We start from the raw sequence: 26,236 nt of genomic DNA on the forward strand, positions 1-26,236 counted from the left end.
ATGAAAGAAGCCATCATGGTTTGCAAATTAATTTTAATATATATCACAATCTAGTACATATATCTTTTGCAATCTTTAGGAATAATATGACTATAGACTGCAAGTGTCATGAGATATCTTTGTGTGATACCAGAGATCAATTGCAACTTTTCCTAGTGACTAACATGCAAAATTCACAGGAACAGTCATTCTTCTAAAGCAGTTTAACATACTGTATTCTAATATAAACACATATAAAAACATGTACATGCTTCATCATGCTTCTGGATTAACATACATCAAGTTGGTCATTGACGATACTCAATAGTCCTATTACATTTCCCAAGTCTTCATTCTTCCAAATGCCTTTTTCTCTCCTCAAACTAGTAATACACATACTACCATGTTATTTTTGGCTGAGAACCTTGCTTAATTATCCACTGAGATAAAAGAAGCAATCAATAGAGAATTTCTACAAGTTCCCACCGACAGGGTGTCTACCCAGCCTCCTGCATCTTTATCTATATATACTACCTTTCTTTCTCTATTTATCAATTAATACTCTGTGTTCCTAGTTAAGACCAACTTCTTCACTGACAGACCAAATCCAATCCCATGATTTTCTTAAGAATTTTGCTCCAGAAGTTCTCTCCTTCCTCTGCTTCATCAACTGTTCCTTCTTGAATGCAGCATTCCCATTAATCCAGAAGCATGAGTTATTTCTTCTCTTAAAAATCACTTTCTTAATCTTTCTTTCCCCTCAGGTTAACACCTCATTTTCCCCATTGCCTTTATGGGCATAATACTGAAAAAAATAAGAGTTCTTATATTTATTCTCTCCATTTCTTCTCTTAAACTAAAAATCACCATTGCTAAATTTGATGCTTACTTTTAGTGCTTATCTTGACCTACTGACTGTTAACTTCTGAATGTAACTTATTCTTCCTTGACACTTTTAATGCAGTTTTCAAGATTCTCCATGCCCCTGGTATTCTTCACATCTCTAATCATTCCTTTTAAGTCTCCTTTGGTCATTCCTTTTCCCCCGGTCTCTAAATCAGAAGTATTCCAGGGCTCAAGACTTAGATTTTTCTTCTTAACCTACAACCATTCCCTTGATGACCCTTATGACTTAAATATCATTTTTATGGAGATGGTACTCAAAATTTCTATCTTTAGCTTAGTTTGCTCTTCTGAACCTCAGACTTTTATATATAAGTACCTGCTTAACACCTTCACTTGGACATCTAATAAACACCCCAAACTTAACATGTCTAAAACTAAGTATCTAACCATCTCTAAACCTAATCTTCCCACAAACCTCCCCAAAGTTCAGACAAAAAATCCTGATAAATTTTTCTCATATTCTCCTCCATCTGCTCTGTCAGCAAATTTCACTTCTATCACCTTCAAAATAAATCCACTGACTAAATCTAATAACCCTACTGCTACCATCACTCTCCAATCCACCATTACCTTTCTCTAGATTGTTTCAATCTGTAACAAGTCTCTTATGTCCTTACCATTTCCACAGTGTACTGCAAACACAGCCTAGGTCAAATTATATCACTCCTTACTCCTATCCTCAGAAACTGGTATCTCGTCACACTTAAAATAAAAGTAAAAGTTCATACACTGAACTATAAGGCTACACAATATAGGCTCTGGTAAATTCTGATCCTATGTCCTATCATTATCCAATTGCTTGCTCTATTCTAGCCACCAAGGATTCTTTGTTAATCAAACATGCTTGTTACATACACTCTTACTTCAATGTCTTTGAACTTATTCCCACTGCTTACAGCCATTGCTATAGCTCACTCCCTTAGTTCCTTTAAGGCTCTGTTCAATTATATCTCACTGAGGCTTTTGTTTCACTATTTTTTTTTTTTTTTTTTTTTTTTGGGTGCTGGGGATCGAACCCAGGGCCTTGTGCTTGCAAGGCAAGCACTCTACCAACTGAGCTATCTCCCCAGCCCCTTGTTTCACTATTTAAACTATTTCCCACTCATATCTTTTTATCTTCAGTAATTATAATAAGCAAGTTATCATGAACAGTTGATAGTACTCCTTAGTATACTTATAGAATGCAAAAATAACAGTATTGAGATTATGAGGGCTATGTTCAGAGGATTTGATGTATTAGGCAAGGTGGTATGACTTAGTGTAAGGAAAGGATGATAAGACATTAATTTGAGGAAGACTATTTCAAATGCTAACATGTCAAATTACTTCTGAAAACTATCTGCACTGATCAAAATTTTATTTTTTAATTATAAAAAGATAAAAGATAAAGATAAAAACAATTACACAACATCTTCATTTTTATCATACCATTATAGTAAGACTTAAAATAATTTTCATCGGAGAAAAATTATAGAAAACTCATCCATGATTTATAGATTTAAGCAGTAGTAAGATGTACAATATCCTGTCATTTTTTGAATCAAAGAGAAAACATGCAATAATGTGTTTACTGATTTAATTATATTTTAATAAAAATAAACTATTAAAACATAATAGATGAAATAACTTTACAAATAAAATACTGAATTACCTTTGCTTCTTTGGAGCTCATTTCTCAAATCTTCAATAATAAAAGTGTTTTTCTCCATTTCTTTTGTATATTGTTCTACTTGTTCAGTGAGCATCTTAATTTGACTATCTCGGTCCTGTATACCCTATGAAATATTTAAAAATATTCCATATACCTTCATGAATATTAATAAAGGAGAAAGGTAGTTTTTGGGTTTTTTTTTTTTTCAAGAAGAATACAAAATATATTTTCTCTTGGACAAAACCATGCTTTTGATATTCTGTATACCCAGCTGACCTACACATACACAGGTGTCACTCTAATACTTGAAGATGGAAATAATAGCTAACACTCTAACAAACAGGAATTCCAGAACACTCTATCATTTGTGGCTTTTTATAACTCATTAGGTGTTACCTATCCATCCAAGTACACCATTTACCATTTTGTGTATTGGTGTTTTGCACTGTGCTTTTTTCCTCTTTCACTTAACTTCAATGCCTTTAGCACTTCATGCAGAAATACCACCCCCTATAATGGTTCTTATCCTTTAAATACTTCCCAAATTTCATTCTTTCTTTTGGTCTGACTAGAAAGTTAGCACAGATAATGAAAGTGTACTTTCTATGTAAGTATATTTTTATTAAAAATAAAATCTTTAGGTAGCTCATCAAAGTTATAAACCACCCTTTTAGTTGGTTTCACACTGTAATAGGGTATTGTCAGGACTAAAATATTATTTAATAAAGCTTAATAACAGAGTAGTAAGATATTTTAAAATCTAAAAGTTTTAATAGTTTTTCATTAATCCCTGATCAAAACAATTGCTATATTATTTACATCAACATAGAAAAATAACAAAAATGATTCTATTGCTAACTCTAACCTTTACTCCAACTATAATTTTTTTCTTGGGCTGATACAAGAAATTACAAAAGATTTTATCATACACCCAGTCGTAGAAGCCACTAAATCAGACACAGGTGATAAAATAAATAAGCGTCCACACTTGAAACTTTAATAAAATTGATTGATAAGCCAAAAATTGAGAAGGTTTTACCTGTTGTAGAGCCATAATATTACTTTTATCAGCATCAAGCTGGGCATTTTTAAGTTTTTCCTTTAGATTATGTAACATCTGCTGATATTCAATTATTTCATCATCTTTAGAAGACAGTATTAACTAGAAATAAACAAAATAATATCTGTGACACAGAAGAAAAATAAAGTATTCCTCACTTATGGTTAACATCATTAGCACATTTAAGAAAATACAGGAAATAAAATTCTTTGAACAAGAAAGTATCAGCAATTATAGGCACAACTTTAATTCTTTTTAACCTGAAGTTCAAATAAGAAATGATTTAAAAAATACAAACTGTAATTTTCACATTTTTAGAATTCAATATTTAAAAAAAACTCAAAATTCCTTTCTAAATCAGAACTTATAAGTACTTCCACATTACTACAAAAAGTTTTAAACAACTGATCTATGAAATGAACATTAAAATGCCACTGAGAAGAATAAAGTATCTTAAATGAGTGAAAGGAAAAGCAGTTTGATTGGGCAGGGGGAAGTGAGAGGAGGGGAGGGGGCAAGATGGTGGAATGAGATGGACATCGTTACCCTGGGTACCTGTACGATCACACAAATGGTGTGACTGCACCATGTACAGTCAGAGAAATGGAAAGTTGTGCTGCATTCGTGTACAATGAATCGAAATGCATTCTGCCGTCATGTATAACTAATTGGAACAAATAAAAATTTGAAAAAATAAATAAATGTACAGCAGGAGGAATAAAAAAAGGAAAAGCAATTTGTGTTTTCAGAATATCATAAAGATGTTTATGCTAAATCAATTTATAACTTTTATACATACCCAATAAAAAAAACAAGATTTTTTTTAAAGAACTGAGCAAGCTACTTCTAAAATTCCTGTAAAAATTTGTTTATAAGAGTCATAAATGATGTTTCATAAATGATGTTTCATAAATGATGTTTCAGTAACAAGGTAGCTCTGTTGAATCCGTATTACAATTTTTATACCAAAATGAATTATATATGCTTTAAAGACTTAAATGCAAACAAGGAAACTAAAAGATACTAGGAATAAAAAACAAGAAAATAAGTTTATACTAAGAAGTCTTTCCAATTATGACATAAAGGTCAGAAACCATTAGAAAAATAATAAATTTAAATAATATAAAAAGAAGTATCATCTTTCATTGAATTGTCACCATCCCAATAACATATCTCAAGTAGTCTGTACATCCTAATCTTGCAACAAAGAAAGTTTAGTAATAATTATTTCTAAGTAATACCAGCACATTTTTTTAAAAACAGCTTCACATAATTGTTTCATCCCATTTTTTTGCAAAAATAATTTGTTATAAAATCTGTGACAATTTTGTGGTAAAATATGGTACTTCATATAAAAGAAAAAATACTCAGACTCAGAGTCAAAACATAGGCAGCAAATGGAGAAATATACCTGCAACAAATATCACAATTACACATGGTAATTTATTTTATAAACCATACTTGTATATTTAAAAAATAAAATATATACAAGAATATTCATTAAAATAGTTATTAATAGTAAAAAATTGGAGACCACCTAAATGTTACACAAAAAGGAATCAATTATAAATACACATGCTACAAAGAACATTTAAACAGTCATAAAAAAGAACAAAGCAATACTCTACATACTGAGATAAAAATAATTATTAAAAGATGTAAGTAAAAAAAGTGTATTACACATCTGTGATTTCCCCACCAAAAATTATTTGGTAAAAACAAAAACAAACACAAATCTAGTTTTTCCAAGAATTGGTCAATTATGGCTCACAGGTGGAAATCTGGCATGCCACTTGTTTTTGTAAAGAAGGTTTCACTGAAAAATAGTCTTACTCATTGATTTGCATATTGTCTATGGTGGTTTTGACATGTTAACAGCAGTGTGAAACAGACTGGATGGGCTTCAATATTTACTCTTCAGTTCCTTACATAAAATTTGCTGACCCCTAATTGATTTTTCAGGCCCATTTCCATTGCCACTGCTTTTATAATACATATTATCTGAGCTTTCTTGATGCTAACCAATTCCCACTGCCAACAACACTTATAAGAACACTGTTAGAAGCAAGAACTCTACAAGAGATAGTTTTTAAGTAAGAATTAGTCATCTCACATTTTTCGAATATATAACCATCAAAATTCCAGCTTCTGACATGGAAAGGTAGTAGAATTGGTTGAGTTTAGAGGGTGGTAAGGAGAAAGAGAGGTGAATTTTGAAAAGGCTTTCCAAGTGATTTTGGTGGATCTGTTTCCTTACTCTTAATCCCATTTATTAATTTTGACTTGAAAGTACTCACTCAGTAACAAATGAGCTAGAAGACTACACAGCTTTTCTGAAACTTATAATAGGATTAATAAAAAAAACTTTAAAAATTTTATTAACTTCTACAAGTCCTTTATGCAAAAATGAAATTTAAATTTAAAATCTAAAATAGAAAATGAAAACACTATTGTATCAGTTGAGAAAAGCACCTTCCATTCTTCTACTTTTGCATTGACAGCTACCATGATTGGATCATCTTCTTCATTTTTTGCTTTCAGAAGATCTGTAAGTTCCTTCACCTAAAAAGTAATAATTATTTCAAGAACTGGTACTAATTGGTGCAACATAAATATATTTATTACATATGCATATTTATATATACACATATATACAGATATACTACATTACATATGCTATTACTGGAGTAGGCCCACAACAAACAATGGTTTCTGTAGCTTTATATAGATTGAGCAATACTAATCCAAAATTCTGAAATCTGAAAGGGTTCAAAATCAGACAATTATTGGCAATGATGTAATGCCACAAGTAGAAAATTCCATGCTGAACCTCATGTGACAGATCTCAGTTGAAAAGCAGGTGCACTAAAAATACTACCCTTTTTTCAGGCTATATATATCAGGTGTATATGAAACATAAATGAATTTAATATTTACATTTTGATCTTGTTCCCAAGATATCTCTTTATGCACATGTAAATATTTTGAAATCTGAAAAAACTCAAAATCTGAAACACCTCTGGGTAACAAGCATTTCAGATAAGGGATATTTAACCTGTAGTTGCACAATTTTCTTTCATTACTAGAGAATTGTATTTTTAAATATTAATCTACTTTTTAAATAATGTGACATAAATAGTGAACAATGTATTAGTTTCTAATATATTTATATTGTGTTCATTTTAAGATATAAAACTAAATATTATGATCCACAGAACTTTCAAGGATATTTAATAGAAAATCTTCTGTTAGGGTCTAAAATGCATAGACAACAGGACTGCCATCTATACATTCATTCAAGTGTCACCTACATGGCAAGAATAACAAGATGTTTGTGAGGGAATTTCAAAACACATATGGACAAATACATCATAAGGACAACATATTACAGTAATTAAGAGGAGAGACAAAATTCACATCCTAGAAAATTTAAGTGTTTCCAATATATACTAATGAAACAATATGAAGTCTAAAACTAAGCTATCTTGACAATAATTCTTACTTGAAGTCTATAATGATCATTTTCTTTCTTTAACTGGTCCATTATATTATCAGTCTGATGAACAATAGCTTTCATCCTATTATATTCATCAGTCATCTTCTCCATTTCCTGTACAGACTCTTCTAGATTTTTTCTCATTTCTTGATTCTGAACTTCAATCTTCTCATTAGCTTCTGTTAAAGTCTAAAAAAGTTGGAGATATTATAATTTTTTTTTTCTTTTTTGGCAGTATTGGATATTGAACCCCAGACCTTGCACATGCTGGACAAGGACTCTACCACTGAGCTATACCCCAGCTCTAAAAGTCACTATGATTTCCAAAACAGTTTTAAATAAAATAAAATTTAAACTAAATTAAAAATAAATGGAGACATTAACTATTCACGGCACAAAAGAAAATTCTTTAAAGATCTTTAGGATAAATTGGCATTGATCAACTAAATTGCATTAAACATCAAGAAAATTGTACACAGGATTTCAAATGTTCCCAATACCCAAGATAGGCTTAAATAAAAAGAAAGAATAAAGAATTGGAACGTCAAAGATGCAATTTATTTCATGCTTTACAAGTTCATGATAGCAAATTTATAATGAAGAATTACATGGAGGGCTAAATACTAGATTTACATTATAATGAAATTAAAGTTTATAAGAATCATTGCTTTAAACTGACTTCATTCATTTTACCTGAATTTCATCCAGATATTGGACAAGTTCATAGTTTTTTTTGGACAACTGTGATCGGTAGTCACTGTCTTCTCCTCTTCTCGATAAAAGTGATTCTTTTTGTGAATCTATTTGTTTCTGGTAGTCAATAATATCCTGACGAAGCTGTTCATTCTGAAGATAGACCAAAAACAAGAGTCCTTTAAGAAATTATCTAAAACAACAAAACTACATCCTCTAAATATTGCTCTCAGAACATATCTTTAAATTCCCAAGATTTCACCACCATTAAAGCCTCACCTTTTTCTTTAGACGTTTGTTCTCCAGAAAAGGACAGGAAAAAGTAATTAGAAATGAGAAAGGCAATACAGAATTAAAAATAATAGTCAGAAATTAAAGAAAACAAAAAGAAACTGTAGAAGATTTGAGTATATTATTTTGGATAACCAAAGAATGGAAGAATATTAATTATCAAATGAAATGGAACATTTTGACTATGCTACTACATTAAGAATAAGCAATATATAAACATTATTTGGCTCAGAAGAACCAAATAATCATTAGAATTTGCAAAATTTTATCAGAACAAAAATTATTTTAAAAAATGCTGAATAAAATAAGAGCAATAAGAACAGAAATTCACTCATATGTTCATTTAGCAAACTAGCAAAGAATGGATTATTCAACAGAAAGCAAAATTTTTCAACACAGACCTAAGAGATGAAACAGCCTCATGTTTTGATTCATTTATCTTCTAATTCCTTGATACAAAGTAGTATCATAAAATCACAAGTTACTTACAAGATTCCATTTCTGTTTGCAAAATAAATTTATGTAAACATTTTTAACAAGTATCTTTGTTGAACTACAACTACTAAAATTTTTTTACCAACCTCTCTCCTTAATTTGCTGTTTTCATTTTCTGCCTCCTCATTTCGAAGAGCCAACTAAAATAGTAAAAAAAAAAATATGAAAAATTCAATAGCAATTCAATACAAAGACAAGTTTTTTGGTTTGTCAATCTAAATTCTAAATTCTTTCCAATAAAGTAAAAAAAAAATTAACTATAAGGACTTCATATCAATCTAAGACAAATAATACATATTTATTCAATCTAAGGACTAGAAAGGCTAAGGCGGACTCAGGTTAAAAGATTTTAAAAATTCACACAAACCAAAAACTAACCAAAAAAATGAGTAAATAAATTATTAATTTTTTTTTTAAAAAGTACTCTCCCTCATTCTTCCCCATTCCCACAAAATTCCTAATAAAATGAGTGGTTTTCTACCAGAGATTATTATATTTTATTTTCCTATGTCATGGCTAGAAAATTCTTTGCTCCTAATGAGTACTGAATTACTTAGAAATAATGTCAGTGCATACAATAGTTAAATGAAGCAACCTGATATCTAACTAGCCTAGGTTTATATCTCTTGTCCATCAATCTCTAATAAAATGTGCACAAGGTACTTAATATCTCTTAAAATCAGTTTTCTCATCTCATATGCTGACATAAGAACTAAATAAGATGTATATGAAGTCCCTTAACATCATACTCAGTAAACAGAATTTAAAAAAAATAATATTTTTGAACATAGAAAGCACCCTTCTTCACATACAAATTATTTTGTGAATGTTTTGCCAAATAGGTAAAGATTATTATAAACCATCACAATAATTTTGTAACCTCTTCTTCAATAAACAATCCCTCTTATGGTGTTACTCTTCTAGTTTTCTCCTTATTTGAGAAGACAGAATCACAATGTTATACAATCATATTTGAAAATCTACAATAAAGAACCAAATACAGTATCTAATACTTGATGAAATCTTGTATACTGAGGGGTGGGGGGTGGCTATGAAAGACATTATTGGGTCAACAGAGAAAATTTGATTATATACTAGATTATAGTACAGAATCAATATTAAATTTCCTAAGCATGAGAATTATATTGTGATTTTGCAGAATATCCTTTTTAGGAGAGACATTCTGAAAACATTTTAAATATGAAGTTTCTGCAATTAACTCTCAAATGGCTTAGCAGAAAATAAAAGGCAGTGAGAGAGAAAGAAGTATGTCTGTGTGTACAAAGATAAGGAAAGGAAGATAAAGCTAATATGCAGAGTTAACAACTGCTGAATGTATATGTGGGGACTATGGATTTAAAAAAAATTTTTTTAGTTGTAGATGGACATAATACCATTATTTTATTTACCTATTTTTTTATGTGGTGTTGAGGATCTAACCCAATGCCTCACATGTGCTAGGCAAATGCTCTATTGATGAGCTACAACCCCAGCCCCTATGGATATTTATTGTTTTTCTTACAATCTTCATGAAGGTCTCACATTTTCCATTACAAAAGGTTCAAAGAAAGCTCAAAATAAAATGCAAAATACAATTCAGACCTTACAAGTTTGCTTTTATTATTATCTGAGAATTATGAAATAGACTATTGTATTCTGAATTGGAAAATTTTAACAAGAGAAGCCAAGAATTTAATACTAAAATATTAAACGTTACTGATGTTCTTTCTTCTTTCCCCTTAGCCTCTCAAATGTCACACTCTTAATGGGATTTCCTTCAAAGCACCTATTCCTATTTCATTTTTTATTAAACATTTCTGAAATCTATCTTACAATCACTTTTCTGGCTTCATTAGTATCTATACTGAAACATAAATCCTCATCATCTGCCCAGTGTCTCTAGTGAATTCCAGATCCACAGATATCCTTTTTGAATGAGGAGTTCAACTCAATACATAAAAAATAATCTTAGCTAGGCACAGTGATGTACACCTGTAATCCCAGAGACGTGGTAGCCTGAGGCAGGAGAATCAAACATTCCAGGCCAGCCTCAGTGACTTAGTGAGATCTTGTCTCAAAACAAAAAAATAAAACCTTTTGGAGATGTAGCTCAATGGTAAAGTCTCCTGGGTTCAATCTCCAGTAGGAAAAAAAAAAAAATCTCAAACCTCCACAGTCCTTTTGTGTTCCTTCTTAGTGAATGGCACTATCTACCTACCTATCCAGTAGCCTAACACACAAAATTAGACAGACTCTCTCATTTATCCTTCTCCTCCCACCATCATTCACCATTTGCAATTACATCTACTTCTCTCAAATATGTCTATGCATCTTAATCCCATTAGGCATTACCTTAATTAGTCCCTTCTTAGGCCATCAATAGCATTTGTCTGAATTAACACAAATTAAGTTTTGGCCATCTTCAATTTACTCTCCACAAAGCAGAATAAACTTTTTAAATACAGATCTGATCTTTTTAAGTATAGATCTGATCTTGATATTTTTGTGTTCAAAATTTTTCTTTTGACTTCTTTTAGAAAAGAATCAAATTCCTCAGAAACTGGCCCTTATTTCTCCAGAGGACTGTGAGTATTAAAATTGGGAAGGCAGGATAACACAGTGGTTAAAAGCACAGACTCTAGAGTAGGACTGTCTAGATTCAAAACCTGGCTTTTTCATTTATTATCTTTGTAACCATGGGCAATTACTAACCCTTTCTATATGTCTTAATTTCTTCATTGGTAACATGGTAGAAGTGACACTTGTCATGAGATAAATTATCAAATGAGGAATGAATCAATGAATAAGCATTATATATGAATTAATATAATAATGCATAAATAATTCATAATGAATAATGAATTATTCATTATTAAAGTATATGGCACATAGTAAAGACTCTGTTGAAGGTATTTTATCTATATTCCAGCCAAAATGAACAATTGTAGTTCCAGAGCACACTATTTGTCTCATGTCTAGGTCTCAGCAAATGCTGTATCTTCTAACCAGAATGCTCATTCTTGCTGCTACACTAACTTCTACTTCAGGTCTCAGTTTACAGATCACTTCCTATATCTCAAGACTAAGATATCTCTCCAGAGTATCCTGGAGTATTTTTTTTAATCTTTCTATATTCCTCAAAGTATCATATTATCCCTGGTATGCTTATTACTGATTGTGAATACCTTTGAGAACTAGATGATAGTAACTCACTGTATCCCTAGTAATTAGCCCAGTCTTTGCTATGCTATAAATACTTAATAAAACTCAATGACTGGTTAAGGGCAAAGAAGGAACTGCTAAAGAAATTCAGATCCTCACTGCATCTCCTAAAACCCGGAAAGACCATATATTCAAGTTTTCCAAACTACCAATAATATGAATACATTAACATAAATACATATAATTTTTACTGCAAATAAACTGACAGTTAAAAAAAAAACTTGTTTATCAAAGCCTATTAATTTTCATACCAAACTTCAAGACCAAAGCATTAACTTTATATATATAATTCTAATGTACTCAGAAACATGTGCCTCCGAATACAAAGAATTAATCTCAAAATCATTAGACATACCTGGGTGTGTGTGTGTGTATATATAGACACACACTTTTGTTTTTTTTCTTTCTCTTTTGGTACTGGGGATTTAATCCAGGAGCACTTAACCACTGGGCTACATAACCAGTCCTTTTTATATATTTATTTATTTAGTTTTAGTCAGTGTCTTAATAAGTTGCTGAGGCTGGCCTCAAATTTGCAATTTTCTTGGCTCAATTCCAAAGTTTCTGGGATAACAGGCATGCACTACTGTACCCAAATTCCATTACATGTTAAAGATGCAATGACAAAATGAACATGATATAAAACCTCAGAGACAGTATTAACAATATTTTTAAAAAGCAAAACCAGATGTTCTGTAAGGACATCATATCTTGAACAGTTAAGATTCATTGAAAAAAGTGTGCCTTACTTGTTCATTAACTTTCTTCTCTTTTTCCAACTCCTTTTCCATGTCCTCCAATTCTCTATCTTTTTGTTCCAATTGCTTTTCAAGTTGGCGAATTTCATCACGTAAAAACCGAGTGTCCCGTCCACCTGCAGATTGCTGAGCCATCTTCAAGTAATAAACCAAAAGTTTAAATTAATTCCATAATATTTGGAGGTTCAAGTCCATCAACAAACCAGTAATTATCCTGATTTAAAATTTTCATTATGCTTCAGTACCAGATATTTAAAATTATATTCACTTAAGGACCATTTTTTAGTCATTAACTTATTTAACCTATGGTTCACAGACAACCCTTTAAGAATATCCTGAACCACTGAGCCACAAAGAAAGGACTCTTAATTACTTAGAATCTGTTATAGCTACTAAGGCACAGGCACCAGACTAAATTGCAAAAGCATAGAATGTAGGCAAAGAATCATCAAGACATCTCCTGAGCCATAGAGATCTCAAATCAGGCTCCCATCCACCTGCACCTCTTGGTTCTCTTGACCTGCCCCTTCTCTCGGACCTGGAGTATTTAGACCGGTGCTGTCAAAGAGAACTTTCTAGAGAAATGGAAATATTCTCTGCATTGTCCAATTCAGCAGTCTCTATCTACATTTGGTTACTGAGCATTTGAAATGCAGCTAGTACAACTAAAGAACTGAATTTTTAATTTTAAGTTTAAAAAAAAACATAAATGCAAATACCTACAAGTGGTATACACTACCATATTGGACAGCCCAAATTTAGGTTATCTTTAAAAACTTGAATCAAACTAAATATATTTTGGTTGATGTCTGTGTTAATTTTAGGTCATGACCCAAAACATCACATCACTGGTCATCTAACCTGTCTCATTTTTGCTTCTTCACCATACACTTTTGCTATACCTCTTCCTAATCCAAATTTTTCTCTCTTCCCCTCCCTCAAAAAGCTTCCCACTGTGCTCTCCAAAAGCCTCACCTAAGATAAATTAGTATTTCACATCTTCAGTTTCTTTACAGAATCCTCTTTTCTACCTCCTTTACCTCAGCTGCAATTTGCTTCTTTTAGGACACTAATTTCTTTGGAACTCTTCTCACCAGAAGTTGTTTATTCTTTCAAGAATAGGTGTTGATATTCTCCTAAATTTATTCTATCTTGCAACTAACTTCCATGTTATCATTCCTATCATTCCTCCACCATCCTGTAAAAATTCCAGTTGCTTTAAATCGCACAAGATATCCAGCTATCCCATCCCTACACATGCACAACAGCAGCAAGTCAACTTCCCAATTGCTCCTTAAAATTCACTGGAATTCTAGGCATGTGGTGGCTCATAGTCTTCCATCAAAAGCTGATCTAAGCAATTTCCACATCCACATAACTTTCACTGGTCTTTTTTTTTAAAACTTATTTCTTGAATTCAGTCTGCCACACCCACAACAAATCCATGTCTAAGCATGAACATTTTCTCAATTACTCCCATTAGACCTGCCCTTCAACCTCAAAAGATTCTATAATCCCTTAAATTTATTTCCCCTTTCCTATCTCTAGCCTTTTCTGTCCCAACTCCAATCTTGACTTCCTTACCTGTTTAGCTAAGCTTTCATAATTATCACTTCAACCACTTTCCTAACAAGATCTTCAAACTCCTACCCTTCATTCTTTAACAGACTCTATGTAACTACAGGAACAGAATCAATCCAACTTCATAAATCATTTATTAAGCAAATATTTATTGAAAGTGCTTGACATTTTCCCAGGCAGGACATACTGCAAGAAATAAAAAATTACTAATCCAAGTTCAGAGTTACATAAATTAAAAGAATCAGAACTGCAGCTCACTCCAGACCCCCAATTCTCCAGTGCTTTCTCCATTACATGTCAAGCTTTATCTATCATTCTTATAATTTGACCATACCATCTTCCACTCTTATTTTTGCAGATGATCTCACCTACAATCTCTCAAGTTCCAAGCCCTAAACCTACAAGCATAAGACCTTCTATATACATCCACTCTTCCTTCCCTCCTAAAACAAGGGAAGAAGGTCTACCTCCTTTCAAAGTCAGTCCTTTCTACCTTCTCAGGAACCTCAATGTGTTTAGTTCCTCACAATATGTTTATATTTTAGCGCTTGGCTTTGTTAAAAGTGACTACTTCTATCATATCCTTTTGTCATTATTCCTCAAACCTTCACCTCCCTCCCTCTACCCCAATACCAGTAATCTTCTGTATTATTCTATAAACTATCAGCTCCATCCAGTTCTTAAGTGTTTTTATTGTTCATGATTGGGTATTTAATTCAAAGCACATAATAAGCATTTATTACACTGAACTAACAATTGAGTACAATGTCAACTTTGTGATTTTTTTTTAGACAATAATCAAAAAATATGAAAATAATACAGTTAATGATAATTACTTTCTAGGAAATAAAAAAGGACATACCTCCAGTTCATTTTCCAGTTTCATTACTTTTGTTTTTAATTGATTTTCTATTTAAAAAAAAAAAAGGCAATTGGTTCAATTGGTTAGATTTACCTCAAAACAAATTTTTCAATGAATTACAATAAAATAATAAAATTTTAAAATATTACATTATAAGATTATGTAAAAGTAACCATTACATACCAGAGCCACAAAATAGTTCTAGAAACATCTCCCAAAACAAATTAAATCTATATATTTCCTAGAATATGTTAAATTTGATTTTCTTCTGTTAAACAAATAAATGGAATTGGTTAACACAATAAAGTTTTTCTCAAAACGCTTACCAAATTTTGCTTGTTCTTCTCCAGCTTTTTCAACTTCTTCCAAAGCTAACTCTACTTCTTGAGCTTTCATCTAAACATTAAAAGAAAAATAAAGTTACTTCAATATACCTTTACAATGAAATGTAAGTGCTAAAAATAAAAATAATTTTATTTGCTATCCCAATCTTTAGTGCCTACAATGGCTGGCACATGAGAACAGTCAGTAAATGTTAGTTGAATGAATAAATGAATGATTTTCTTCTTTAAGGTTATAATGGGTAGATCTGCAATAATTCAAAACAGCTTTGATTCTTCTTCTCCCCTACACGCTTTTAATTTTTTTATCTTTTCTAATTAGTTGTACAAGACAGTATAATGCATTTATACATTTTGATAAATCATACATAAATGAAGTGTAATTTCTCATTTTTATGATTGTACATATTATAGGATCATATTGGACATGCAGTCATATGTGCCCCTCAATTCTTGAATGCAGGATTATAACTTCTTTCTTTGAAATGTTTTTCACAACTATTTCTATTTCAAATGTTTTTATTCTAGTCCATAAATTTACGTCTGGACTCCTTCATAATGTTATGGCTACTCAGTTCTAATTCCCTTCAATCTCTCCTATATAACAGCCAGTTCTTCCTTTCTAAGGCATATTTCTTTATCTGCCAACTTCGGTTTAAAAGCCTCCCTTGCCAGTAGCATACAATACACTTTTAAGACCCTGCATAACCTATCCCAAACTGTCTATACAACATCTGCTTTCTCTATAACGTGCTACAAACTTCCCATTATTGTTTCCTCAAATAAAAACAAACATATTTCCTATTTCTAATATTTACTTATAACTATCAGCTCTAGAATTCTTTTAGCATCTCACCACTGCCTTTCACTTATCTAAAACTACTCCTCAGTCTTCATCCTTTTACCAAGTCTTCTGATACAACTAAATCACCGTTCCTCCCAACAAATCCCTATAGCAAGCAGTCAATGTCTGTATTTCTCATTTGGACTTCAAGACATATGTCCTTCCGTTATTTTTAAACATTTCTATTCTGTTTCCCTAACATATTCTTTTAGGAACTTTACAGTAAAAAATTGCTGTTTTATACACAATTCTCAATCCACATTTGTTAACTCATTTTTAAATGTTGCTCTAGATATTGCTAAGTAATTTCACAGAGATTACCTTATATAAGAACATTTAAATTTCTAAGAGTCAAAGTTACTATCAAAACATACTGCATACAAACCTTCATTAATGACTGAGTAATTCTGAAAAGATGTATCACATTTTCTTGATTTTCATTTTTTAGCTCATTTACTTCCACCTAAGCAAACAGAAAAGCAACTATTTTACAACCCTTAAGCAAAGTATAAGAGCTCTTCCAGTTTTAGCAATGATTTCAGAGGCACTTAAATTTACCACAGTTGTATATCTCTGTATTATCTATTAAGCACCTTGGATAAGGAAATTAATAAATTATCTGCTAGCTCTTCTTGACGAGGCAGTTCATCTGGGTCAATTTTGATTATTTCTTTCCAGTTTATATTAGGTGGCATCTTGAATTCTTTTACTGTGCTCTATCTCCTGTAACAAAACAGGTGGGTATTAGCATTTTCCAAGGAAAAGGCAATACTGTAACTGTAATGTGTTAGCAAAGAACTAAATGGCGCCTTAATCGCAAAACAAACGTGTGCAAAACAACCTTGACCCAAAAGATAACTTTGGGCACAAACCTTCAGATACTGTACCGGCTAAGTAACACATGACTTCTTTGCTAAAACTAATATAGAGCAGAACATTCTGAGTCCCCTTCTCCATGACCCCAACACCAATGCGTAGGAACACCTGATGGTGTTCGTTCAGAAGGATGAAAATGACCCCTGATTCTGAGAAGCAAGAACTGGGGGTTTTAAAAGGAGCACAAAAGCACAAATAAATGACTGAAATGAGTGAAGCTGTGCCAGGGAAATGAGCTGAAGCAAGAAGGCTGGATTGCAAACCACAGGATAAAAGGGGCGGGATAGCTAGTCCGTTGCACAGAGATGTTCACCAAAGAAGCCGCTAGGGAAGAAACTCGCCGCTATCGCTTAGGAAGCTCCACCCACCTAGACCAAGCTTGGCAACCAGGTATAGTTCCTCATCCACCGAAACCACCACGATGGGCCCCGTCGCGGCCCCGTGGCGGCTCCTTATCGCGGTTCCACGAGGACTCTAGGTCCCGCCAACTGGTCGCGAGAAAGCTAATGCGGCGGCCGCTGCTAAGCGACACCATTCCCCACCCCGCCAAGGCCGGAACAAGGCCCCGGATGCATGGAGAGCCTACATTTCACGACCGTGTATGACGCTTTACGTTTAGATTTCACAGCCCGCTGCTGCACTCGGTTTGGGGACGAGGAATATGAGCGGAGTGAGGACTCTAGCTCCCAGAGTGCAGTTCTGCCTTGCGGCGATGCATGCTGGGAAGTGAAGTCATTGAGAAGGGAAGGTAGGGCGTTCCCGGCGTGCAATGCGGAAGGCTGCGACGGTACTGGGGAGACTAGGGAAAGACCGACAGACTGGAGGCGCGGTGGCTGAGGTGTGTCCGCGCTGGTGGCCTGAACGAGGTAGAACATGACTGAGACTCTGGTGGCGTCACTCTCCGGGCCTCTCTTCTTGAGGTTTGCCTAAGCTGTCCCCTGGCGGATCCGCTCCCAGGTGAGGTCGGGTTGTGGGTCAGCAACCGGGGAGGAGTGGAAGGCTGCAATCACGGTTTAGAGAAGCCCCAGCCTTTGGGGTTGAAGGGCCTGACCGGGTTCTGGAGAGGTGGAAGGCACCACCTTCTTTTTCAAGCGCGTGCAAGGGGCGCCCAGGGTAGTGTCTTCTATAAGAAACGGTGAAAAAAGTTTTAGAGTCATTTAATATGTGAACCTGCCTGGATACATTGAAGTGGGGACTGCGAAGCTGAGATCAAGGTGTAAGGCGAGTGAAGAATTTAAGAGGGCACTGCATCCTCGACTCCCAACGATCTTATCCAGTAGTACCCTCTCAAGTTGTGATGAGCTTCACGGATTGGAAGCTGAAAAAGTAGTAAGAGCTCTAGAAAGGCGAGGTTAGTACTTATTTAAGCCACTGTGGAAGCTGGAAGGAGAAAGGCCCCCAGTACTTATCAGTACTGCTGCTGTCTCTTGGCTTGGTTACTGAGGGTGGTGAAAGCCTCCTCTCAGGTGTTTAACACCATCTTACTTGTCCAAGTTTTGATCATCTTGCCGTCTTTAGCTATTCTGGAGTATAATAAACAATTAGGCAACTTTTCTTAGGAAGCTGAAAACTTGAAATCTGAGTGACATTTCCAACTATGTCGATCAATCCCTTTCCTTTCCATGTTTTTTAAAGCACGTTTTTATGCTATAAATGACGGTAAAATTTCCTTTTGAAAGTGAATAATAGATTGTTTTTAAAACATGTGCTTGGGTAAAACAAAAAAGAGCTCAGAAAATAAAAACATACCGATTTTATGAAATAAATTTTTTAAATATTCATTGGATTTGTAAAAATGATTATGTATTTACTTTTCTGAAAGATTGTCAAATACATCATTTATTCTTTGTAACAGTCCAGTAAAATGGGTGCTTACATTGCCTTTATTTTTCATCTAAATTAAGAAATTGAGGCTTAGAAGGTTAATTCTCTGCTCTGACTTAAATAATGTAATTGAGCACAGACCTTTCTGGCTAGAGATTGATGTACTGCCAACGCAGACATTCTGGAAAACAATGTTTTGTCTACTTACTCTTCAGTCTTACTGCTTTATTATATATTATTCTAATTTTTTAACTTTTCTTGCTCAAGAAATTGAATTTCTTGAAACATAATTGTCTTTGTAATTTGCAGAGATGAAAGTTAATATTTATTGATCACATATAAAGTCATCTGTATTTACTGCATATTTCATATTAGGAATTTGTTATTTTAACTGCAGCACTTTGTTTTTATTTTCATTTATTTGCTATTATTTATTAATTTTGTTTGTATTAGTCTTTTCTATTCCTGCTTCTTTCACTTTTTTGTTAATATTTATGTTCTCCAGTAACTCATATTGCCTGGTCTAATGGTAAGTGTTATTCTTATTTTTCAGAAATGAGAACAGGTTCAAAGAAGCTAAGTAATTTCCTAATAATGAATGAAGCTAAGATTGTAAATCTCAATGGCAAAGTCTTGTTAAAGTTTCATTCTTTAAGTCATCCTAATATTTTTTGAGCTCATACACTGCACTTCAGGGATATAGCATTAATTAATTTATCTGTGGTCTAGGTTCTTATGCTTTGTAACTGTGAATGAGGAAATTAAACTTGGGTTATAGTTCAAAAGAGGAAAAGGACTAAAACTCTACGTTATTTTTCATCAGTTTTTCTGCATCAGTTTTCACCAACAGATTTATGTGGCAGTTTTGTAAATAGCCTTGTTATAGGAACACTTGCCTGGACTTGCCTTCTTTCTTTCCAAGGCTTTTATGAATAGTTTATCTAACTAAAATTACTTGACAAGGAAACCTTGCCCTTTATAATTGCTAACCCCATCCTGCATTCCAATCAATTTATGTTCCTTAGATGTTCCTACTTTTTTGATGACTTATCAAGAAAATGAGTGGTCTCTTACTTTCCAGTGTCTAAAGCATGACCTTAAGAAATTTTGAATAATATTATATATAGCAAAGGCTTTGTTTCGCCTTGTTTTCAGGAAGAGGAATGAGTTTGCAACAAGAAGATACTTGTCTTCCTTCAACATGAGTAGACTAGAAAGATTAATAGGATTCAATGTGAATGATCTTGGCCCACTTCACAGGCCAGAGTTTTTCAAAGGTTAAAATAGTAATGAAAACAGTAAACTGTTCTTATTGTTAGAGATGATATAATTATGAAATTTGGGAGAAGTAACTCAATTTCCCAAAAAAAAATTGAACTGGGAGAACTTTCCTTTGTGTTAAATATTGCCAAATTTCTATAAAATTTTTCCTATAGATTTATCTCCCCCCATTGTACTGTTAGATTATGACAGGCAATTAGCACCAATACAATTTTGCTGAAGGAATTGTATTTTGTATCTCTTTAATGTAGCTCATAAATGATGTTTAATTACAGATGGATCTTGTGACATTCCATTTTTGTAAGTAAATCACTTATCCCCATCCATTTAAATAGCATGCATTCACAAGTGTTTTTATATGCTAGGAAAAAAACTAGAAATTCCTACAACTGACAGCAGTGGTCTGTTACATTGTCATATGACCCCTAATGAATCATGCCCATCTCCCCTCTGTTCCCTTTGTAACCTCTTGCCATCCACCTTAACCTATGCCTTGCAGGTGATTCTTAGGGTGGGCCTATATTGACTTCACAGCTGAGCTCCTAACACTTTAAGAGAACCAGCTCTTTCCCTTTCTCTCATGTTACACTCCCTTGGGGAATCTTTAAGGGGGAAAAAAAAAAAAAGTTGCTGGGACTTGGGATATAGCTCAGTTGGTAAGTGCTTGCCTGGCATGCACAAGACCCTGGGTTCAACCCACAGCAAAAAAAAAAAAAAAAATTACCCTGTTAAAATTTCTCCCACATTCATTTGCAGTTGTCTTTATCTTTACACATTTATGCCTACCCTTTAAAAAAAAATCTTCATTTTCATTTTTTGTGGGGTTGGGCAGGAGATAAGGCAAATGCTTGTTCAGTCTCTCCATTCTTTAAACAAAAGCACAATCAACTTTTTTTGTGGATTAGTAACGATGTTCTAGTCCATACCTTGAAACATGGTACATCACTTCAAAATTCAAGATGAACCCTTATGTAGTTTTTCTTTTAGTTGAAAACTACTTTCCCAAAGGGTACAATGGATTTCCCTCCTACTTTGCATTTTTTTAAAGTCTAATGCATTCTAAGTTCTTACTCTCTGATCACAGAATCTTTTAATACCTTTTCATGTATTATATATCCCTTGTATATATGTATCCTTATATAAAGTTTATATGTAATTTTAAATCAGCACACACCCTTCTTTTACAGGTAGAACTTTTACTGCTGAGTGAAATTTTGATTTTATTTAATATTCTTCCTCTAATGTGGCCAGAACTTCTACAGATATATCTCCGATTTCAGATTTCCTGGCTTTATGGATGATATATATATTTCCTATTGCTGTTGTAACAAATTCTCAAAAATGTAAGAGATTAATATAACTGTTCACTTTATTATTTTGCATTTTTAGAGTTGATATACCCAAAATGGTTCTCACTAGACTAAAATCAAGGTATCAATAGGACTGTACTCCTTTTAGAGGCTCAAATGAAGAATCCAGGCTTTTTGTTGTTTGTTTGGCTTGGCTTTTCCACTTTCTAGAAGTGGCCCATTGGTTGGTTTATGGCCTCTAGCCAGAAATCATTTACTCTGACCTCAGTTTTTTTTTACTTGTCATTCTCCCTCTTTGACTTGTTAAGGACTCTTACCATTATTTTGGGCCCTCTCAGATAATTCACGATGATCTTTTGATCTTAAAATTCTTTAGTGAGACCTTAACATCTGTAAAGTCTCTTTCGCCAGGTAAAATAGGATATTCAAAGGTTCAGAGGGTTTGAACATGAATAATTTGGAGTGTCATTCTGCCTTCTGCAGAATGGTAAATGGTAAATTAATGGTAATGATACAACACAGGCCAGAAAATCTTACTATTGCTTGTGTTTTGAGAGTACTTTCTTAACTTTATCTTGATTATCTGTCTGATTTTTATTTTCCCAAGTAGCATCCGTTAATATAGTTCTTTCTCCTCTAAACTATTCCTTCACTGAATCCTTTAAAGCAGTGGTTCTTGTGTTGTATTTTCACTTTATTACAAATTGTCATCTATGAAACATATTCACTGAACTAAAAACTTTTGTTATAATGGGACCAAAAAAAAAAAAATCTGTGTCATAACCTTATATGCCCAAAGGGCCAAGCAGATAATATAAGTAAATAAATCTGGAAAGACAGGAGGAAATAGTAGGGCTATAGTTAACCAGCTATCATATAGCTGACCTAAAAACATTCAGGACAAATATTTTTACAAAACTTTTTGCCCTATTAAACAAGGTTGCAGGACCTCTGATTTAAATTGGGTTTTAGATACCAAAAAATACTAAACTGGAGGTTCCGTTGACATTTTGGAAAACCCATGCTCACTGTCTTTTTTTTTTTTTTGGGTGCTGGGGATCGAACCCAGGGCCTTGTGCTTATAAGGCAAGCACTCTACCGACTGAGCTATCTCCCTAGCCCCGCTCACTGTTTTCCACAAAAATTCATTTAGGCACTTCTGGAATATCCATTGCTAGTTGTTTAGATTTACCTTATATATATATCTGCTTTCCAGGTGTCTAGAGCTATGACAGTTGATAGAGTTCACTATCTAGTTAGTTAGAAACAGGTCAAAGATTAAGTGGTGTAATAACTGTACTAGGGGGTATGAAAGCACTCTTGAAGGAACATTTAATTTTGCCTTAGGTTAGAGATGTGAAGAGAATTTATGCTTCTTAGAGATGAATAGCATTTGAGCTGAGCTTTTCTCTAGAAGGATTAACATGCTTTATTAACAGTCTTTATATCTTATCCATCTACCAAATTGTGCTTACTTAAAAAATAAAAAGCATTAAACTATTAATCCTATTTTTCACGTTGTTTTTGTTTCCAGTTTTTAACCACAAGTTCTTGTGGAAAAAATGGCTGATATTAACCTCAAAGAAGTAACCTTAATAGTAGGTGTGGTTACTGCATGCTATTGGAACAGCCTCTTCTGTGGTTTTGTTTTTGATGATGTTTCAGCAATATTGGATAATAAAGATCTGCATCCATCTACACCTTTAAAAACTTTATTTCAAAATGACTTCTGGGGAACCCCTATGTCTGAGGTAAGTAAATACTTATATGAGATATAATTTGTACTTGAATTAAATTGAGCAGGAAGTTGATGTGATTACAGTAGTACTTGATTCTTTCCTTGCCTACATTCCTTGGCTACCTTCATTTATTTTTTTAAAAATAATATGTGTATGTGAAAACCAAATATTTAGGGAGAACATTAAATACAAGTCTGTTTCTGCTATGTCTCTTTTTTTCTGTCTTGTGAGTAAGGCAGAAGAGATGATTGTGTGACTGTGATAAATTTAACCATTTTAAAATAAACTTCAATATAAATAGATTAGACTATAAGGGTAAAAATAATAAGTACACATGTTGCCTGTTTCACAAAATTATGTCATATCTCTTATTTTGGTTTTTTATTCAGAATTTAAAAGTTTAGTGCATTTTCCTGAAGGTGTTTTACTCTGCCTTTATTTTGAAGGTCTGTGTTAGGCTATTTAGAATTAAACCTTTACCAGTTTGAGATCATACAGTTGGGGTTCTATTATTAATTCTTTTAAATATTAGCTTTATGAAAATAAGTGGGAATGCAGCTCTTGGATAGGAAGTCATTTTCATGATGTTTAAAAGGGAGCAATATCTTGAGAATAAATAAATGAATAATTTTATCTACAGTCTATCGTGTAGATTTTAAACAAATTGTGAAGCCTAACATATGTAATACGCTATTATTTTGTTTCTTAGTCATTATTTGTAACCTATTTCCTCATTCCTCAAATTTGGAAACTTCTCAATGCTTCTTAGAGTTGGGGCTGGGTAATCATAAACATCTAATATTTTTTTCTTATTAAATAGGCCAACTTTATTTTCCTGCATCCTTCCTGATCTCACCCAATTCTAGCCCTTAAAATTTTTTTTGATAATGATAGGAAAATATGACCCTATTATATAAATTATTTCTAGACAATTTATTCTCCTCTATCCCTATCCTTTATCACCAGAGACCCTTAAAAGTTTGTGTCTATTCCCCCACCCTATGCTTGTATGTTTTGTGATTTAAGTGGTATCATTAAGATTTTGAACTGGAAGATTAGCTGGCCAGATTAAAAGGAGTTCAAAAAAATTATTGTGTCATGGTGTTGATGGTGTTTTGTGATTTTATTTTTTCCAGCATTGCAAATTGAAAATTCGATTTTGTTCAGAGCACCATAAGCAGGCAGACTATAAGAAGAGAACTTATTAATATATTCAAACAGTGATGAACAAAGTAGAATAACAGTTTGTTTATCATCTATAATATAGTTTCCTTTTTCATCTATTTTTTTTATTTTGATGGGCATATTATCTCCCTGTAGGTAAATGTGACACCACAGAAAATTTTTTCTAAGGATTATTGAGTTGTCATATAAGGTTTCACAGTAAGCCTGGAATTAGCACATTCAAAGCTCTAATGATTGATGTCAAGTAATGATAGCTTATAAAGCCTGTGTATGTATGTATATATGTGTGTGTTCAGACCTAATAAGATTTTTTTTTGCCAGTGTGCATCTTAAAGACATTTTGGGCTAAGTGTAGTCTCCTGAGCCTTATGAATACTGCCACTACCATGGGAGTCTCAATGATTGGATTATATCTTTAGTAGGCTCATTCTATAAATATGTAATATGGTCTGTTTGAAAGTTCAGTGAATCACAACACTGACTATATCCTGGAATATGTCCAAAGTATTTTAAAAATCATTACTAAAGCTGTATGCTGTTACTTGGATTATTTTTCAGAGTGGAATGTATACATCAGTATTTTTTATCTTGTTATGTTTGTACATAGGTGTGATCTTTTGGTGATTGTTTTTGTATGGATTTTAGTGTTTTGTTAGTTATCCAGGTGTTTCTTTGGTACAACCGTAGCTGAGAACCACTTTGCTCAATGAGCCACACTCTTCTGGCATTTGATCTGTAAAGTACCTTATGTTACGGTAATTTGTTCAGGTAACCTCTGCAGAACATTTTTGGCATTTTTATGTTGAACAGAGAACTATTAGCTTATTCATTTATTATTTTCATGCTTGTTTCTGTTGTCAACTAATGTCACAAGTAATTCAGTTTTTCTTTAATATTCCTGAATTTAGTAATGACCTGATTTGTTCATAATGGCCTTAACATAAAACTGATGTCTAATAAAATGATGATTATTTGTGATAGTGGAATCTTAAATAGCTTTCTAATGAATTATGTAAATAACTAGTTATATTAATAATTAATCTGTCTTTTAGTTGGTCATTACATGTAGCATAGTGTACATCTAATAGAACTAACCAAGCAATTGTGTCTACTGCAGTTTAAAATAATGTATATCTTCGTTCTTTCTGATTCCCTTTCATCTGGCAAATAAGTTTCACATATTTGTCAACGTTACACTATAGGTACTTACAAGGTTTCTGTTGCCTTTTTCTTCTTTCTGGTATAAATCATCAGTTCAGTATAGTACCTTATAATTTTGTATGCCTCTGGTTAAATTTGAAGTATTTACTGCAATTAACCAAGCAATAAAGAACATTCTAAATAGATGACATATCATAAAATATGTAGTCAATACAGAGATACTAAGTGCTCCTAAATTCAAAATAGAGGATGTTTATTCTTTGTGTCTCCTAGTATTCCTTAGTGAGGAAGAGTAGGGTTAAGTGTATACATGTGCAGCAGAGAGAAAACAGAATATCAGATGTAGAAAAGAAGCTGAGTGGGTCCAGGGTTGTAGCTCAGTGGTAGAGCACTTGCCTAGTATATGTGAGGCACCGAATTCAATCTTCAGCACCACATAAATATAAGTAAATAAAATAAAGGTATTGTGCCCATTTACAACTAAAAAAAAAAGAAAGAAAGAAAATAAGCTAAGTGTGAATGCCATTTACCTAAAACTTAAAGAAAATAACTAGGGTAATATATATTTTTGAACTGTATTTTATTCTTAACTCTACTTTGATTTTATAAAAAAGTATTTTTGGCTAAATATAACTTCTTTTTTTAAAAAAAAAATTTAGTTGTAGATGTACACAATACTTT

At 32.9% G+C, this 26,236-nt stretch overlaps 2 protein-coding genes across 4 annotated transcripts in view; one reads left to right on the top strand and one right to left on the bottom strand.

Moving 5' to 3' along the window:
* Positions 1-17,619, bottom strand: part of Cep290 (centrosomal protein 290) — a 93,614-nt gene extending 75,995 nt beyond the window's left edge. For 2 of the 3 annotated variants that reach the window (XM_047548700.1, XM_047548698.1), the window contains exons 1-13: positions 17,424-17,619; positions 16,773-16,902; positions 16,565-16,642; positions 15,321-15,390; positions 14,995-15,041; positions 12,543-12,686; positions 8,658-8,711; positions 8,065-8,085; positions 7,786-7,938; positions 7,099-7,281; positions 6,069-6,158; positions 3,576-3,698; positions 2,537-2,660 (exon numbers count right to left, since the gene is read on the bottom strand). In XM_047548700.1, coding sequence (XP_047404656.1) covers positions 2,537-2,660; positions 3,576-3,698; positions 6,069-6,158; positions 7,099-7,281; positions 7,786-7,938; positions 8,065-8,085; positions 8,658-8,711; positions 12,543-12,686; positions 14,995-15,041; positions 15,321-15,390; positions 16,565-16,642; positions 16,773-16,874 — 1,189 coding nt within the window. In that variant the 5' untranslated portion in view covers positions 16,875-16,902; positions 17,424-17,619. The remainder of the gene's footprint in view (positions 1-2,536; positions 2,661-3,575; positions 3,699-6,068; positions 6,159-7,098; positions 7,282-7,785; positions 7,939-8,064; positions 8,086-8,657; positions 8,712-12,542; positions 12,687-14,994; positions 15,042-15,320; positions 15,391-16,564; positions 16,643-16,772; positions 16,903-17,423) is intronic. The other variant, XM_047548699.1, reaches the window with a different exon arrangement.
* A 233-nt stretch (positions 17,620-17,852) lies between these two features.
* Tmtc3 (transmembrane O-mannosyltransferase targeting cadherins 3) overlaps positions 17,853-26,236 on the top strand; it is a 48,466-nt gene continuing 40,082 nt past the window's right edge. Inside the window, exons 1-2 of the mRNA XM_047550765.1 lie at positions 17,853-18,012; positions 23,005-23,221. Of these exons, the coding sequence (XP_047406721.1) occupies positions 23,033-23,221 (189 nt within the window). The 5' untranslated portion in view covers positions 17,853-18,012; positions 23,005-23,032. The remainder of the gene's footprint in view (positions 18,013-23,004; positions 23,222-26,236) is intronic.

The sequence above is a fragment of the Sciurus carolinensis genome, chromosome 4 (genome assembly GCF_902686445.1).
Source record: "Sciurus carolinensis chromosome 4, mSciCar1.2, whole genome shotgun sequence".
Lineage (NCBI taxonomy): Eukaryota > Metazoa > Chordata > Mammalia > Rodentia > Sciuridae > Sciurus > Sciurus carolinensis.